Source organism: Doryrhamphus excisus, linkage group LG13 (assembly GCF_037039965.1).
Source record: "Doryrhamphus excisus strain RoL-2023G ecotype Guam linkage group LG13, RoL_Dexc_Guam_v1.1, whole genome shotgun sequence".
Taxonomy (NCBI): domain Eukaryota; kingdom Metazoa; phylum Chordata; class Actinopteri; order Syngnathiformes; family Syngnathidae; genus Doryrhamphus; species Doryrhamphus excisus.
In genome coordinates this window covers 17,306,546-17,326,070 of record NC_136369.1, presented here as the reverse complement: position 1 = coordinate 17,326,070, position 19,525 = coordinate 17,306,546, and the positions used below count along the sequence as shown (strand labels likewise).

The 19,525-nt window shown below is 39.7% G+C and overlaps 1 protein-coding gene across 10 annotated transcripts in view; it reads right to left on the bottom strand.

Annotated features, from left to right (window-relative positions):
- The window catches only part of celf6 (CUGBP Elav-like family member 6), a 196,122-nt gene extending 176,932 nt beyond the window's left edge, over positions 1 to 19,190 (bottom strand). For 4 of the 10 annotated variants that reach the window (XM_058089008.2, XM_058089007.2, XM_058089012.2 and 1 more), the window contains exons 1-2: positions 18,862 to 19,187; positions 6,557 to 6,639 (exon numbers count right to left, since the gene is read on the bottom strand). In XM_058089008.2, coding sequence (XP_057944991.1) covers positions 6,557 to 6,639; positions 18,862 to 19,111 — 333 coding nt within the window. In that variant the 5' untranslated portion in view covers positions 19,112 to 19,187. Of the gene's footprint in view, positions 1 to 6,556; positions 6,640 to 18,861 lie in introns of all 10 variants that reach the window. The other 6 variants (XM_058089006.2, XM_058089010.2, XM_058089011.2 and 3 more) reach the window with 3 other exon arrangements.
- Between the last annotated feature and the right edge of the window lie 335 nt (positions 19,191 to 19,525).

The following is a 19,525-nucleotide window of genomic DNA, read 5'->3' as shown; positions in this document are numbered from 1 at the left end:
TTTCCATATATAAGGCGCACCTTCAATGAATGACATATTTAAAAAGTTCATCCATATATAAGGCGCACCACATTATAAGGCGCACCTTCAATGAATGACATATTTTAAAACTTTTTCCATATATAAGGCGCACCTTCAATGAATGACATATTTAAAAAGTTCATCCATATATAAGGCGCACCACATTATAAGGCGCACCTTCAATGAATGACATATTTTAAAACTTTTTCCATATATAAGGCACACCGCATTATAAGGCGCACCTTCAATGAATGACATATTTAAAAAAAATGTCCATATATTAGGCGCACCGCATGATAAGGCACACCGTCAATGAATTACATGTTTAAAACTTTTTCCATATATAAGGCGCACCGCATTATAAGGTGCACCTTAAATGAATGACATATTTTAAAACTTTTTTCCATATATAAGGCGCACCGCATTGTAAGGCGCACCTTCAATGAATGACATATTTTAAAACTTTATCCATATATAAGGCGCACCACATTATAAGGCGCATTGTTTATTTATTTATTGTTTATTTATTATAAGGCATATTGTTTCCTAAATTGGCTCATGGTTGTGCATTGTTTGAGGTCCTTACTCAATCCATTCCATAGTTTGATTCCACATAATGAAATGCTATGGCTTTTTAACATAGTCCTAACATATAAGTGTTTCAAATTTAGTTATTGATCCATATATAAGGCACACCGGATTATAAGGCGCATGGTCAGCTGTTGAAAAAATGGTGCGCCTTACTGTGCGGAAAATACGGTAAGTAAAACATATTGAGGGGATTTTTTTTTTCCAAAATCCAATGACAGTAATTCGTATGATATTTTGCATTACATCTTGAAAATATGCACTAAGCCAACATCTGCACATAGCATGCAGGCTTTTCCACTCGTGCTTATAGTGACACACAATCTCTTCCTGACCCCATTTTTCTATGATGCACACATGAGTCAATGTGCAGAATTTGCCATGGTAGAAAAAAAAAAAAAAGATTTTGGGACATATCCCCCCCCCCCCACCTCACCCACAACCCTGTTCTTGGTGTGCTCATTTGGCGGCCTCATCATCAACATAGCAGCCAGATGCTCTCCCTCACTCTGTGTCAAAACTTTACATATAGTGAGGAGTTGTGGGTGCAGGGGTGAGTGTAAGAGGAAGAGATATAATTATGCAGGACGGGAGGAGGAGGAGGAGGATAGACAAAAGAGTAGCTGGTGTGTGTTTTTTTTTTTTTTTTTATCCTCCAACATTATAATTGGCTTTTGGGCTTGACTCGCACCCAATTAGCATGCTTGTTACATGCAAACACTAGCAGCTAATTGGCCCGAGAGGAGAAAAGTGGCGTGGCCCCCAGCGAGGAGGGAGCAACATTCATTTGAAGATTAGCTCCTCCAATGTCAGGAGGCTGTTTGGCAAACACTTGTAAATAACATTTTCAGTGCAGCAACTGCAAACATTAGTTACACTTTCTCGCCGTCTTTATGACCAGATGGCGTTGCAAATGAGAGAATATGATTGTTATAGAATGTAGGGGGGGAATCAAAGAAAAAGTATTTGGGCTCAAGGACATACTTTGGGGAAAAGTCATCTTCTAAAATGGCGTTGCGTTTTCTTAGATTTGGACCAGAAAGTAAAATGTTTAATGAGTCAAATACATCACAAACAATCAAACCCTAATGTCTGCATGGACTGTGCCTGAAAAGCCAGCCAAAGATGGTACAGTCCTAGTATATATGCGTTGAATTATATGACGGCCAATCAGTGGCACTGACATAATGATTGACATGTAGACCGCCCAGTGACTGCAAAGACGGTACAGTCAGAAAATCAAAGAAGCAATCATTCAATCATTGGTTCTGTTTTTCATAATATTTACACAGGGGTCTCAAACACGCGGCCCGCGGGCCAAAGGTGGCCCGCAGGACACTAGTTTGAGGCCCCCGCCTTGATATGAAAGTTTAATGTTAATGCTAGCCCACGCAAGTTTGATATGGATGCTGTATGGTATCATGTACCCAGAAAAAATTATTACGTTTAATTAATGTTCATGTTAAAGGTTAAATAACTGTTAATAGTTATCCTCCCTATCCGTGTGGAAGTGGTAAGTTTTTGCCCATTTAAGTTAAAAGGAAATAACTTGAAGGCTACCGTTTAGGTCGCTAGCTCTCTAGTTTACGAGTTAGCATGTGTCTCAAGACCCTGCAGTTGTGCAATATGTTGTAAATAAAAAGAGTATAAATGTGACTATAGTCGTGTTTTGTCATGTCTACAGGGCTCTAATAATGCTTTGTTCATTTTAATCTGAAAAAAAATAATTTGTCTACCCACCAACTATATGTGGTTTCTTAAGTTTTTATTATTTGCCATTTTATTATTATTATTATTATATTTATTTATTACTGATTGATTTTCTTTATTCTTGATTTGTTTATTTATTTTTCATCTTATTTTGTGTAGAAAAATTAAAATTAAGATATTTGAGAACAGTGGAATGTTTTATCAGAGTAGAAAATCAGAACCAAAGCACTGAAAAAGTATATTTTTTTGTTTTTAATAAATGCGTTTTTTGTTGTTTTTTTTTTTTTGGAAAACCTGATGTGGCCCAGCCTTGCCCAGACCCTAGCTCCTGTGGCCCCCGGGTAAATTGAGTTTGAGACCCCTGATCTATGGGCTGCACGGTGGGCGAGTGATTAACACGTTTGTATTCCAGGTACTCCCACATTCCAAAAAACACACATTCCATGAACAGTGCCTGCAAGTCATTGCCTGCAAGAAGACATTACAGCCATTGAAACCAATCAGTGGTACTGGCTGACCTGGAGACCGACCAATGACTGCACAGCTTACTATACTCCGACTTGTTTTTCAGTATAACTGTATCAAAATGGATTATGATTTATGACTAATAATACAAATACAGTTTTCTACAATAGACTTAGCCCAGCCAAGCTGCATTAAACTTAGTAAAAAAAAGCTGAATAAGTGAATTAAAGTAAACTTGAAGAATCTCAGCCAGCGCAGGGATGATGTAAGAATCGTGACTTCCTGCTACAAGCACACACACACACACACACACACACACACATATCTCTGTATCTTTACTGTTTGGCCCGAAGTCGCATGGAATATTGTGAGAGGCGTTCAATGTGTTAATTGGAAAATAGATGCACCGTGTGAAAATGTTGTAGCAGCCTGCTTATAGGAGGTATAAATAAAGAGATACGGAGGGATAAACATATTACAGTATAAGATTGAAAGCATCCCATTTCAGGGAAGAATCCGTCTCTGTCTGATTATATCGCAGTCCAAATGGATGTGCTACTTTCTGGGCTTATAACGCTCTCGCAACAAAGTATACTTTTAATCATTACTACAAAGTCGTCATTAAAAATGGTATTAAAAAGGCAATGTTGGATAAGACAAAAGATTTAGGTGCATGAGCGATATTTCTTGTTTTTTTTATATTAATCAGTGTCATCACCAAGAATAGAGGTGGGGGAAAGTCTCAAGTCGAGTCTAAAGTAAGGACTTGCAAGTCAAGACAAGACACGAATCGAGACTGATGACACTTCTGCCAACTAGTGGCCTGGCATGCATATTACACCTTTTTGATGAAGGTTTGTTTCGACCAAAAATAAAATCAAAAATATAAAAATAAACTAAGACAGAGACATAGAAAGTAAGGTTTTAAAAAATCCGCTAACTTCAGTCATGTTCTAAGACAAACTGAATATTTTTTTTAATTTCTAGAGTGAACAGAGAGTAAGCTGCACGGTGGTCGAGTGGTTAGCGAGCAGACCTCACAGCGAGGAGACCCAAGTTCAATCCCACCCTCGGCCATCTCTGTGTGGAGTTTGCATGTTCTCCCTGTGCATGCGTGGGTTTATTCCGGGTACTCCGGTTTCCTCCCACATTCCAAAAACATGCTAGGTTAATTAGCGACTCCAAATTGTCCATAGGTATGAATGTGAGTGTGAATGGTTGTTTGTCTATATGTGCCCTGTGATTGGCTGGCCACCAGTCCAGGGTGTACCTCGGTGTCTTGCTCCAGCACCCCCGCAACCCTTGGATAGGATAAGCGATAGAAAATGAATGAATGTGTCAATATGAGTTTACAATGGGAAAAATAATCTTAATCTTTTCAAGTTTTCCCATAATGCATTGCATCTGCCTGAGGGAGCTGCAATGACATCAGCCTCCCTCCGGTTTCTCATGCTCCTCAGGCAGCATTGTAGCACTTTGGTAGCCCTGTGATTGGCTGCCGACCAGTGGTGGAGTGTAGACCCCGGTTCAAAACCCTCTTATATAGTATAGATATAAATATAGATATTTTTTAATATCATTACTGTTTATTTTTTTTGATACGTGTGGCCAGGTAAGCCTAGGTGACAAATACACTTCCTGCCACTAGATTTCATTGATAACTAAGCTAATAATTCATTCATTCATTTTTTATCCTCACGACTGTGACGGCGGGTGCTGGAGCCTATCCCAGCTGTCTTCAGGCGAGAGGCGGGGTACACCCTGGACTGGTGGCCAGCCAATCACAGGGCACATATAGACAAACAACCATTCACACTCACATTCATACCTATGGACAATTTGGAGTCGCCAATTAACCTAGCATGTTTTTGGAATGTGGGAGTGAAACCGGAGTGGCGGAATTGAACCCGGGGCTCCTAGCTGTGTGGCCAGTGCGCTAACCACTCGTCCACCGTGGAGCCTATATAATAAATTCATTCATTTCATTCATTTTCTACCGCTTTTTCTTCACAAGGGTCGCGGGGGTGCTGGAGCCTATGCCAGCTGTCTTTGGGCGAGAGGCGGGGTACACCCTAGACTGGTGGCCAGCCAATCACAGGGCACATACAGACAAACAACCATTCACACTCGCATTCATACCTATGGACAATTTGGAGTCGCCAATTAACCTAGCATGTTTTTGGAATGTGGGAGTGAAACCGGAGTGGCAGGATTGAACCCGGGGCTCCTAGCTGTGTGGCCAGTGCGCTAACCACTCAACCACCGTGCAGCCTATATAATAAATCGAATCCCAAAATAATTGCTTTCATGACAGAATATGATTGTTATTGTTATTCATAAAGAGCAGCACAAAGGGAAAAATGCAGACTTGTACAGTCGGTAAAATGACTTCAACCTCCATGGCAGACAACCCAACCAGAAAGCAACGCATTGCTGGTTATTTTCATTTCATAAAACATTAAATGACAGGCGCAGGGAAAAAAAAAGCACTATTGTGTTGCCTGACAACCACAGAGACACACGCATAGAAGTGGACTCAATCACGCTCGGTAAGGAGAAACCACTGAAGCACCGAGCATTTCCAAGCATCAGGGCATGACAATAACAATCAGGCACGTCTAGAAGTCTTCTTGTCCTCCATTCTTATAGACATATTTTTTTTGCACACACACACATCGACAATGACGGGACATCTTTATTAAGCCCGCTCGAGATTGCAGGACTGACCCCTCTCTGAGCTCTGTATGGGGGCCAATGTTTACCCAAAAGCCGGCAGAGCACGCCATTAACCTCTTTCCAGATAGAAGACAAACAAGAATGTCCCGTCATGAGGCCAATAAAGACAGGAAACCATCATGACAATCATGTCATTACGACGCCGCGACACGCAGCGAGGCGGGCATCGCACGGAAGTACCTATGATATGCAATGAAGTGCAAACATGTGATTAACCCAAAAAAAAAAAAGGGGGCAGAGTAAAGCCCCTAGTCCATCAAGCACCTCTGGCCTCTGTCTTTGCACACAATTCTCTTTGGGTCTTGAACTTCTGCAGCACTCTGGGGGTTTAAGATCTTGCGGCTCTGATTAAAACCTCAGAGAAGAGGTGTCTTGGGAAGTAGAGGAGAAGAAGGGGGGGGGGCATCTCCTTTAGCACCCGGGGGGCGTAATTCAATCACACCTCGATAATTCCTCCTGATGTGAGAGAGAGCCAGTCCCACTCAGAAGCTCACGCCTCATCCCACATCGAGGGCCTCCTCCTGGGGCGGCTTTAAGGGGCCACTACTCGGCATGTTTTTTTTTTTTTTTTTTTTTTTTTTTTTTTTTATACCTGAACCGTTTTGTAGAAAGCCATTACTTGAATTGAAAAAGTTATCCTCTTCCTGTTTGCCTTTGGCGAAGGGGGTGGGAGGTACGGGAAACAACAACCAATCCAGCCGAGATTTGGAACAAAAAACAGCAGATGGCGATATACATGGTTAAAATAATTGTTTATACTTACTGTTTGATTATATGTGATAATGAGAGAGGGATTCCTCAAGGCAATTAGTGTCTGCCATATTGCCAGTGAGGACGAAAGGAAGGACGGCTCTTATGAAGGAACGCTTGTGTAAAAATACACACCGCGAGGTGAGATAGGCCACTCCCACTTATGTGTGTGGAGGTGACAGGATGATGTGTCTGAAGGTTGCCATGACAACATGTCCAACCGCGGGGGACTTAAGGGGGAGGTTCAGCGTTTAGATGAAGAGGTGATAAAAGGGGACACACTTACCCCTGGCAGGGTCTTCTGTTCATGGAGGGCGCTCTGGGCTTTCAGTGCTGATTCTCTGGCACAGTATGTAAGAAAGGCACATCCTGCAGATAGAAGGAAGATGTCATTCCTCTATACAGTACTTGACAATTTTTAAAGTATAACCTGCAAAGATGCGATTCCTGCATGTAAAAAAAAAAAAATCATATTTTTAATATTCTTAATACATTACATATGTATATAGCATATCATTTGTTGTGTTGTGAGCAGTAATGCAGGATGAGTGGCCAAAATGTCAAAGAAACTGTAGTATTTGAGGTATTTCGACACCAAGTACCACCACATTTTTACCGCCATTTTTCCTACCTCCGCATCCCATCAAAGTTCGATTTCATATGTGAGGTGATACCTCGGTTTTCGTTATCACTTTGTTCCAAAAAGGTCAGTCACAAACCGAAACTAGTTTTTTTTCCCATAGAAAATAATGTCAACACAATTAATCTGAAAATATGACATAAATAATGTTAAGTAATTATTCATAACAAAAGAATTAACTTATTTTTTTATGCAGACTTCTTGTACATGTGGGTGTGATCAAATTCAACCTTAGCCACGTATACATGGACTCAAATATTCCAATTGCATTCGGTTTATTTGCTCAAACCTTTCTATACACCTCATTCCCAATGAATATATAATCGGATTCCCAGGGGTGGAATATTCCTTTCCCCAATCCGATTGGGATTGGCAAACATGCTAGGTTAACAACAGATGTGTCCTGCGGGCCACATTTGGCCCGCGGGCCGTGTGTTTGAGACCCCTGCCATAAAACTATGTGAAAGTAGTTCTATACAATTACATGATTGATGCATATACTCATAGCTGTATACTACAGGACACATTTTTCACTACTGTAGTCGTAATGGGGCTGCACGGTGTTCGAGTGGTTAGCGCGCAGGCCACACAGCTAGGAGAGTGTGAGTTAGATTCCACCTTCGGAGATCTCTGTGTGGAGTTTGCATGTTCTCCCCGTGCATGCGTGGGTTTTCTCCGGGTACTCCGGTTTCCTCCCACATTCCAAAAACATGCTAGGTTAATTAGCGACTCCAAATTGTCCATAAGTATGAATGTGAGTGTGAATGGTTGTTTGTCTATTATATGTGCCCTGTGATTGGCTGGCGGTAGAAAATGAACGAATGTACCAATATGAGTTTACATTGGAAAAAATAACAAATATTTTAAAGTTTTACCATAATGCATCACATCTGCCTGAGGGAGCTGCAATGACATCAGCCTCCCTCTGGGCTGGGCTTTTAGGTTTTATCAAAGCATACAATCTGGTGTATGCTGGTGTATGCACTGAGGAAGAGAGTGTTTTTTGGGGGGGGGGGGGGGGGCAAGCAGCTACTGAGCAGCCACATATCATAACATTTCAGGTCAAGACTCGGCTGTCTCAAAGAGAAACAGAACTCTTTTGAGGAGAAAAATGTACACATTCTGGACAACAAAGACAGATGGTTTGGAAGGCATCTACGTTAAGGTTGAGAAACCACCCATGAACAGAACGGGGGGTGTCTGCGGTGCCACTTTTTATCCCATATCCAATGCTGTCCTTTCATCAGAAAAAGACTAAATCATTTAGCCTCTATCAAATAAACAAGGCACGTTGTTTTCATGTTTATCCATGACTATGATAAATCTGAATGTAATGTTCCTTCCTCCTTATAAATACACTGGATTTTACACATAACATTTTCTAAGACAGCCCGAACCGTCCAGTTGCGATGGATTGAAAGCCCTGAGAACACAATGATGTGGATGAATGAGAATATTCACAGCCATAGGTTGACAGAGCGGTGCAAATTAGAAGCATAGTGACTATTTCTCCAGCTAAGTTCATTTTGACCCTGTTAGTCATATCAGAAGTCTTGCATGGGTTTTATTTATAGCTCTGCCCTTTGTTTCTATCTTGTTTGAAACGCATGAGTCATTATATATGAAAAAAAAAATAAACAACAACTATAAGATGAAACTTAGATCCCTGGAGATTTCTTCCCGGGAAAAGATCCAGGCAGTAAGTAAAAATGTATGGATAAACAAAAGAGCAACAAACAAACGTGCGGCAGCTTCCCGTCACAGGGTTGTCTTTGTGGGTGCACAGCTGACAGTGGGTGACCCCATTCAGCTTAGGTTTTGCACCGTGCAGCATAATTTCCCATTACTACATGTCACAACCGCTGCCAAGGATTCCCACGGGAGAAGACGGAGCACAACACACGCATAGTGATGATAGCCCGGCTCACGGCGTATAGTCACCCCCTGAAGCCGAGCAACTGGCTCCCGGCCAAGAGCGCTCCCTTTCACGACAACCTTCACCCGCTAGCAGGCACTTAGTCAGGAGGAAAAATCACCTCCACGACGCTGATGAAACGGCATGCCGTACTAGCAAAAGCGGAAAAGTTTGGGAGCCCCCAGGGGGGGGGAGGGATACACTCGTCATCTTCCCTGACATTACAAGACTGTGAGGCCTCCGGAGGGAGTGTCGGAGCACGGGGAGGATGTGAGTCCCAGTGCGCTTTTATGTCACATGTAGTTTGCTTTGACAAACACTTGCAATAATAAGATGATTGGGAGAGCAAAGAGAGGTTACAACCAAAGGACACGTGGGAACTCAGCCTAGGAATAACAAATATTCCTATAAATATTCCCATCATATCCGAACAATAACATGTGTCAGATCCATGAGGTGATTCCCTGATTAGCATTAGCACAAGGGTTAACTTGTTTGGTGCGCACCAGGATTCAAACGATTGTGTTCACGTAGCTATACATTTGTACAGTACCTCCACAAAATACTGTATACTCAGAAATAAAGTAAAAAAATAAATAGTAAATAGGCTGCATGGTGGACGAGTGGTTAGCGTGCATGACTCACAGCTTGGAGACCAGAGTTCAATTCCACCCTCGACCATCTCTGTGTGAAGTTTGCATGTTCTCCCCGTGCATGCATGGGGATTTTTCCGGATACTCCGGTTTCCTCCCACATTCCAAAAACATGCTAGGTTAATTGTCCATAGGTATGAATGTGAGTGTGAATGGTTGTTTGTCTATATGTGTCCTGTGATTGGCTGGCGGTAGAAAATGAACTAATGTACCAATATGAGTTTACAATGGAAAAATAACAAAAGTTTTCCCATAATGCATTGCATCTGCCTGAGGGAGCTGCAATGACGTCAGCCTCCCTCTAGGCTGTCATGCTCCTCAGGCATCACTGTAGCATCTCGGCAGCCTTGTAATTGGCTGGCGATCAGTTCAGGGTGCACTCCGCCTCTCGCCCGAAGACAGCTGGGATAGGCTACAGCACCACCCCCCCCCCCCCCGACCCTTGTGAGACTAAGCACTAGAAAATGAACGAATGTACCAATATGAGTTTATAATGGAAAAAAAAAATCTTTTAAAGTTTTCCCATAATGTATTGCATCTGCCTGAGGGAGCTGCAATGACGTCAGCCTCTCTCTGGGCTCTCGTGCTCCTCAGGCAGCACTGTAGCACCTCGGCAGCCTTGTGATTGGCTGGTGATCAGTCCAGAGTGTACCCCTCTTGCACGAAGACAGCTGGGATAGGCTCCAGCACCCCCCCCCCCGCGACCCTTGTGAGGATAAGCACTAGAAAATGAACGAATGTACCGATATGAGTTTACAATGGAAAAAATAACAAATCTTTTAAAGTTTTCCCATAATGCACTGCATCTGCCTGAGGGAGCTGCAATGACGTCGGCCTCTCTCTGGGCTCTCGTGCTCCTCAGGCAGCACTGTAGCACCTCGGCAGCCCTGTGATTGGCTATCAGTCCAGAGATTTTGGTGCCTTCATTTCCATCATTTGAGGACCACTCGGTTGAAGGAAAGCCAATTGCTCGATTCATCACTTTCTAAGCTAATCAATTCAACATTTTACCCAAATTTTGTTTGACAATCCTTCCAATTAAGGCCAGCTGGTGTCTTTAAAGGAAAAACACAATCACTCTTAATGCTTGCATGTGTGTCATTGTGTGCTCCAAGTATTTTTTCCATTCAGAAAACGAGCTGTCAGGGAAGGAAGTTTGGAAAAGTAATCAACAAAATGGGTTGGAAGCACTTTACTTTTTCATTTAAATGTAATTGTTGGACATCGCTGAAATTATGGAATAGTAAATTGTCTTTTTTCACGACCACCCCACTTAACCTGCTCATCACAGGAAGCCACCACTTCCTCTTTTCAACCGGCGTGACTGTTTATCCTTCATTCTGAGCCTTTGTACATTTATATCAGCCAAACTCAACATCTCATTACATTGGAAACTTTAATAATTGATGCAAATTGTCTGCTTATGGGAGCTATGAGAACATGTATTTTATATGGCTGAGGTATTCAACTGATGGTCTTCGGGAGAAACTGGTCCGTAAATGACTTCAGTGCTTGGAAGGGACATTTTTGCAGCAGATTTGTTCCTGTCTTAGCTTGTGATGGCTCAGCAAAGCAAATGTGGCGACCATATGCCCGTATTTTATTTTACAATTGATTCTGTCCCGGGGCGGCACGGTGGTCTAGTGGTTATTGCGCAGACCTCACAGCTAGGAGACCAGGGTTCAATTCCACCCTCGGCCATCTCTGTGTGGAGTTTGCATGTTCTCCGGGTACTCCGGTTTCCTCCCACATTCCAAAAACATGCTCCATCAAACATTGGCTACTCCAAATTGTCCATAGGTATGAATGTGAGTGTGAATGGTTGTTTGTCTATATGTGCCCTGTGATTGGCTAGCGACCAGTCCAGGGTGTACCCCACCTCACGCCCAAAGACAGCTGGGATATTATTTCACAGCTGGAAAAGCGGTAGAAAATGAATGAATGAATGATTCTGCCCCACAAATTCTGCCAAGCAACAGACTTGGAAAAAGACACAGAGCCATTTTGTTAGGTGCCACCTACAGTATATCACAAATGTGAGTTTGAGAAATGTAAGGGGGGACTTTTGGGATATACTATGTATGTAACGAAGATGCTGACAAGTCAAAATGTAAAGTTGACGACCAGTCCTAATCAGTCAAATCACTGTCACAACCTAAAATCAATCAAAAATGAAAAGTAGTAGCAAATAAAACCTTGCGCTGAGCAAAATATGTCAGTGATAACAATCATGATGATTGGACACCACATGATTTTTTGATATCACAACATAATTAAGTTAACATTTTATTCACATGGAATAATTTGGCCTCCATAATTATAGTTTAACGTCATGCTTTGCAGCTACTTTGTGTTAGAAGCTAAAACCGGAGTGGTTCAAGATATTTTCCATGCTAACTAAATCCAATGTGAATGGACTTCAGCACTATTATCTATGTAGGAGAAATTGTGTCTGTGTTTTTCAAACAGCACATCACCATTGCAAATCGTATGCAGAATGCAAATACAGTTAATGTCAGTGCCTCTCAAAAAAAAACAAAAAACATAATATTCCTGTCAGGTTTCATCATTATACCTCAATAATGTAACAATTACAACCATGGAATTCCGATAAAATTAAAATTAAAATTAAAATTAAAATTAAAATTAAAATTAAAATTAAAATTAAAATTAAAATTAAAATTAAAATTAAAATTAAAATTAAAATTAAAATTAAAATTAAAATTAAAATTAAAATTAAAATTAAAATTAAAATTAAAATTAAAATTAAAATTAAAATTAAATTAAGAAAGCAGGAAGTGAGCAAATGTAACATTTACTGATTGTAAAAGTACCAGATGGAAGGTATTTTCCATGCTAACTAACTCCAATGTGAATGGACTTCAGCACTATTATCTATGTAGGAGAAATTGTGTCTGTGTTTTTCAAACAGCACATCACCATTGCAAATCGTATGCAGAATGCAAATACAGCTAATATCAGTGCCTCTCAAAAAAAAAACCCATAATATTCCTGTCAGGTTTCATCATTATACCTCAATAATGTAACAATTACAACCATGGAATTCCCATTTCAGGTACGACTAACAAGTTCAAAATGAAGATTATGTTAAATATATCTGCATATACAGTCCATACTGTGTATAGTGCGTCTAAAAATGGCACTGAAGCTGTCGTGACCGCTGAGATCCAGACGTTTGCGTCGCCTGCGGAGCATCTGTACATCCATCCGTCAAGAACAAGCTGTTCCATGCGCTAACTCTAGCAGTCTGGTTCAAACACAGTTCACACGACCGCAACATACATGACCTGTCAATCAACACGCCGGTGCTTTAACGTGAGTCTGTCACTCTCTGAAACTTCCACCGAGCAATTCCATGTCACATATGAAAGGAGATTTTTGTATTAATGTCAGGGTTTCATGTCCTTTTCTATTAATAGCCTACAATGGACCCTCCCTATGATACGAGCGCACAATGGATGAGGACACAAAAACTCCTTCTATCTGCTCCTCCTTTGCTGTGCGGCTCGTCTCCTCCCAGCGATCCTAGACGGATTGATAAATAACGCTACTCAAACGAAGTATTTGCCCCCCCCGCCATCAGTCAGCATGTCTGAGCGGCGTGCAGGCTCCTGGCGCTGACACTAAGTGTTATGATAATGTAGTGCACGGCCAAAATGATGGATGTTAAACAGCGCAACCTGGCTGCACCTCGCACACAGACTGTCAAGTCAACCTTCCCTTCCACCCCCGCATGACGACTGTGGGCTGTTTGCAGCTACCTGACAATAATATTGTTTTACAACCGCTGGTAAATAAACAGACACGTCCGTGGACACGACATTAGGTAGGTGTGGAATCAAACTATGGAATGGATTGAGTGAGACCCTCAAAATTAAAATTAAAATTAAAATTAAAATTAAAATTAAAATTAAAATTAAAATTAAAATTAAAATTAAAATTAAAATTAAAATTAAAATTAAAATTAAAATTAAAATTAAAATTAAAATTAAAATTAAAATTAAAATTCTACCGCTTTTTCTCACATGGTGCTGGAGCCTATCCCAGCTATCTATGGGCGAGAGGCGAGGTAAGGGTACTAGTCGCCAGCCAATCACAGGGCACATATAGACAAACAACCATTCACACTCACATTCATACCTATGGACAATTTGGAGTCGCTAATTAACCTAGCATGTTTTTGGAATGTGGGAGGAAACCGGAGTACAAAATTAAAATTAAAATTAAAATTAAAATTAAAATTAAAATTAAAATTAAAATTAAAATTAAAATTAAAATTAAAATTAAAATTAAAATTAAAATTAAAATTAAAATTAAAATTAAAATTAAAATTATTTTCTACCGCTTTTCCTCACACGGGGGGGTGCTGGAGCCTATCCCAGCTGGCTTGGAGCAAGAGGCGGGGTATACCCTTGGCTGGTTGAATGCTATTATTGTGTTTATTCAATTAAAAAAATGTATTATTATAAAAATTAAAAAAAATAACAAACCATAGAAGGGAAATAAACTTTTATGTACAGCAATATTATATTTTTGTTTTAATCACCAAACTAGAAAATAAAAAAAATTATTGTGACTAATAATGTGTTTTCTTATTGTCACTGTTAGGCCTTTTATTTAACTGAATTATGTTAAATTATACCAGTATAATAGTCTCATACTGGTTTTCTTTATTAGATTATAAATGATGATTGGCTGGTAGATATCACATGATCCACGTTACCAAATATGGTTCCTCGCGCAAGCATTAAATTCTCAATCCTCCCCCCAGTTATCACAGCCAGTCAAATTATGTATGATATGTAAGTCAACGGCTACAGTTCATGATCTTATTGATCGTAGCGAGTAGAGCGCTGGCTGCGATGAGCTCAGCTGAAGCAGCCTTGAACAATCCGTCCCGGGCCCCCACCTTCCTCAAAACACCACCCCCCACCTCCCCACACCACCTGTTCCACCGGCCAACCAGCCGCCGGCGCTCAACCTCTTTTCCCCGTCGTGATCGATTAAAAACAATATCCTCCATGTTGCCGTTGTTTACGCCTGTCCTCTCGACCATCCTCTGAATGTCAACACAGAAGGAGGTGGTCTGACTCGGAAAGATGGATAATCCTGTTCCAGGATTCCGCCGGTTCCGCCTGCCCCAAGCCGCTCTGATGCATATATGCGTTTGACATTCAAAGTCACTTTACTTTTAATAAGATTTGACCAATGCATTACAGGGATGAGTTTTTTTTTTTTTTTTTTGCTCATGTAAAGCATGTCCCTGCTGCAGTGTCATGTGATGGCTGCAGGAAGCAACAAGAGCAAAGAAATGGGATTAGTCTCATTAAGGAAAACCAAAGCAGGTGAAGTGAATCAGCAGCCCCCAAGGGTGGGGGGTGGGGCCCCTCTCCCCGCTCAGGGACAGACACAACCTGTTGTCAGGCAAAAGAACGACCACTTGTAGAAAATGTAAAAAAAGCTTAGTTCTTGTTTGAGGTTACTTCCTTGCCTCCGTCGCTAAAGAGGTTTAGCTGGTCTTCTTTGATGCATGAAGAGCACGGTTCGAGACCGAAGTGAACAGCGACCTGAATTAGCGCTATATAAATTTCCATGACATGACTTGACTAACCTGTAGACCTATGGGGTCCCTTTACTTTTACTTTACTTTTACTTTACCTTTATTTCATTTGAACATGCATCAGATTATAATTGAGTGCATCCCATAATCAGTTCACAGTTCCACATGTCCAAAAGGAGTAGGAAGAAGCTAAGCTTATTAAATCCTACCCCTCCATCTGGTACTTTTACAATCAGTAACTGTTACATTTGTACACTTCCTGCTTTCTTAATATAATTTAAGTGTTTAATTTTAATTTTAATTTTAATTTTAATTTTAATTTTAATTTTAATTTTAATTTTAATTTTAATTTTAATTTTAATTTTAATTTTAATTTTAATTTTAATTTTAATTTTAATTTTAATTTTAATTTTAATTTTAATTTTAATTTTAATTTTAATTAACTCGTTGGTCAAGTGGTTAGTGTGCAGGAAAAGCAGTAGAAAATGAATGAATTTTAATTTTAATTTTAATTTTAATTTTAATTTTAATTTTAATTTTAATTTTAATTTTAATTTTAATTTTAATTTTAATTTTAATTTTAATTTTAATTTTAATTTTAATTTTAATTTTAATTTTATTTTTAATTTTAAATAGAAAATGAAAAAAGAAAATAGATGGATGGAATAATGACATTCATACTCCATGCATATTCATGTAAAAATCATATTTGCTGCAGTTTTACTGGTTGGAAAAGCTTGAAAATAAATACTCATTTGACTGGTTTAGTTTATTTAGTTTTAGTTTATTATCAGTTTTTAATATATAACTTTTTATACCCGACTGCCGCGCCCCGCCCTGTTTTTTAGCCTTGTCTTTAGCTCTGAATGAATGTTTGGATATTGTATTTTAATGCATCTTTTACTCTGTTCTTACTCAACTCTATTTTTATTTATTTTTTGTCCTTGAGTACTCTGAAAAGCGCTATACAAATAACATTTATTATTATTATTTCATTCTATGCTCAGCAAGTTACATTGAAGTACATCACATGTTTATAATACATGTACAAAAAGCAGTAGGAAGAAACAGATGAGAAGGCCTTCCATCTCACCAGTTGTTACTGATAGTTTAATTTCCTTTACATATTATTATTTTCTAATCAAGGAAAAAAAAACAATAATGTTATAAATTAAATTGAAAATGCAAAAATGATGTCTTGCAACAAAAGATGAACCCTCATGTGTGACTATACATGGTGCGTGCCTTAAACGTATAGAGGGGGGGGGGGGGAGCGTGCAGAAAGCAATTAAAGTTCCGCCTAATGGACTTTGGACTTAATGGCTCTTTGTGCCTTGAAAAAAAAAACAAGTCTCTCATCCTCACTCTTTGCTTATAACTATCATTAAGAAGTGATCGATCTCTTGTAATCAGCAGCTTGTCGCCATAATTGCAAGGTGATTACTGATGTCTTGGTCGAGGGTGGCATTGCAGGGATGGGGAGTGGGATGGGGGGGCGGGGGGGCAATGAGGAGTAAGGAGAACACACTTACACCGGATAGCAGAGAGCCTCTTTTATTATTATTATTATTATTATTATTATAATAATCGTCCTGAATGCTCTCCTACTTCCTGACTGCAGCCCGCCCATGCAGCACCACTACAATACCGTGCAGCTGCCGTGTACGTCACACACACACACAAGGGTGCGTTCAAGGGTGCGTTCACACTTGTGTGGTTCTGTTAAAACGAACTCTGGTGTGTTTGCTGTGCTGGTACGCTTTGTTTGTTTTAAGTGTGAATGCTGTCGTCCGGTTGAAGAGACGGTTCTCGGTACGCTCTTTAGAAGTATATTTTAGAAGCTTTTTGTCAAATCTAAGATTGTAATCTGAAAATAAGATATTTATTTTAATGCAGCAGGTTGGAAATATTGATTTACATCAACTAATATGTCATGAAAGATACCCAAATAATTTATGGACTTTATGGATATGTCCCATGACAAAAATATCATATAGTGGACGTAAAACAACAAAAAAACACTAAATGTGTTGTTTTTACATTGTAAAAAGTACCGTATGACACTTGAACGCATCCTAATAGGTGAAACATGAATGCCAAAACATCCATTTTGGAACATTTTTGTCAAATCTAAGATAGTAATCTGGAAATAAGATATTTATTTAATACCAGCAGGTTGGAAATATTGATTCATATCAACTAATATGTCATGAAAGATACCCAAATAATGATTTTATGGATATGTCCCATGACAAAAAATATCACAAAGTGGACGTAAAACAAAAGTGCACACAAAATGAAATAAAAAGTACCGTATGACACTTGAACGCATCCTAATAGGTGAAACATGAATGCCAAAACATCCATTTTGGAACATTTTTGTCAAATCTAAGATAGTAATCTGAAAATAAGATATTTATTTAATACCAGCAGGTTGGAAATATTGATTTACATCAACTAATATGTCATGAAAGATACCCAAATAATTACTTTATGGATATGTCCCATAACAAAAATATCATATAGTGGACTTAAAACAAAAATGCACACAAAATGTGTTGTTTTTACATTGTAAAAAGTACCGGATGACACTTGAACGCATCCTAAAAGGTGAAACATGAATGCCAAAACATCCATTTTGGAACATTTTTGTCAAATCTAAGATAGTAATCTGAAAATAAGATATTTATTTAATACCAGCAGGTTGGAAATATTGATTCATATCAACTAATATGTCATGAAAGATACCCAAATAATTACTTTATGGATATGTCCCATGACAAAAATATCATATAGTGGACGTAAAACAAAAAAAAACACTAAATGTGTTGTTTTTACATTATAAAAAGTACCGGATGACACTTGAACGCATCCTAATAGGTGAAACATGAATGCCAAAACATCCATTTTGGAACATTTTTGTCAAATCTAAGATAGTAATCTGAAAATAAGATATTTATTTAATACCAACAGGTTGGAAATATTGATTTACATCAACTAATATGTCATGAAAGATACCCAAATAATGACTTTATGAATATGTCCCATGACAAAAAATATCATATAGTGGACGTAAAACCAAAAAAAACACTAAATGTGTTGTTTTTACATTATAAAAAGTACCGTATGACACTTGAACGCATCCTAATAGGTGAAACATGAATGCCAAAACATCCATTTTGGAACATTTTTGTCAAATCTAAGATAGTAATCTGAAAATAAGATATTTATTTAATACCAGCAGGTTGGAAATATTGATTTACATCAACTAATATGTCATGAAAGATACCCAAATAATGACTTCATGGATATGTCCCATAACAAAAATATCATATAGTGGACGTAAAACAAAAGTGCACACAAAATGTGTTGTTTTTACATTGTAAAAAGTACCGGATGACACTTGAACGCATCCTAAAAGGTGAAACATGAATGCCAAAACATCCATTTTGGAACATTGTGTGTGGCGTGCGTGTGTAGAGGGGAGGAAAAAAAATTGTTGTGAAGCTGCAGCAGCGTCCCGCCCCCTTCCACGCTCATGATTGTCAATGTAAACACACACACACACACACACACACACACACACACACATGCATGCATGCACAAAGGCGTGTAGTAGCTGTCTTCACGTGGATGCGCTCATGCAATTAACAGGCGCGGAACACATCCACGTGTTAAAATAGTTAGGTCCGGCCCCCCTCCGGTCCCAAAAACACAAAAATAGGTCACTGTTTCATGTTAATCCTGCCTCTTTTGCACACTTATAAAGATGAGAAAGAATAATTAAAAAGCCCCAACCAACCTTTATGCATCCCGGTAAACCTGTCTTTCAGTACCGTGAGTTCGTATATCTTGCCAAATTCCTCAAAGAGCGGTTTCAGGTCCTTTTCCTCCAGGTTGCGGGGGATCTGGCCGATGAAGAGCTTGATGGCGTCGTGGTCCTTCATGGGGATGGTGTTCTGGCCGAGGCTGAGCCCGTTCATCCTGCCGCCGCTGTTCGTGGTGCTGAATCCATTCTCCTGCTGCACTCCGTTTGCACTGACTGTGGCCATCTTTCCTCAATGGGCCGCCGGCGGGGCTCGGCGCTCTCTCTCTCTCTCTTTCTCTGTCTCTCTCTCTCTCTCACTCTCTCTCTCTCTCTCTCTCTTTTGGAGTCGGCCCCTCCCCTTTCCTCTACCCCCTCCCTCTTACTCTCCTCTCTCCCTTTCCCTCTTCTTCCCTTGTGACGTCAGTTTTACTAACAGACCCCGGCCACCCATCATCTCATTTGCATATAACTAGCGCCTGCCGCGAGCAAATGGGAAAGCAGGAAGTGGGGGGCTAAAGGGGGTGTGGTTTGTGTAGTAAGGGGGCGTGTTTTTGCACACATTGGGTGCTTAATACTGCGACCGTGCCTGTCACGTGATTAAGGTAATTTGATGGAACTGCATGTGTGTATACAATATATCAGATTATTTATGTAGCAT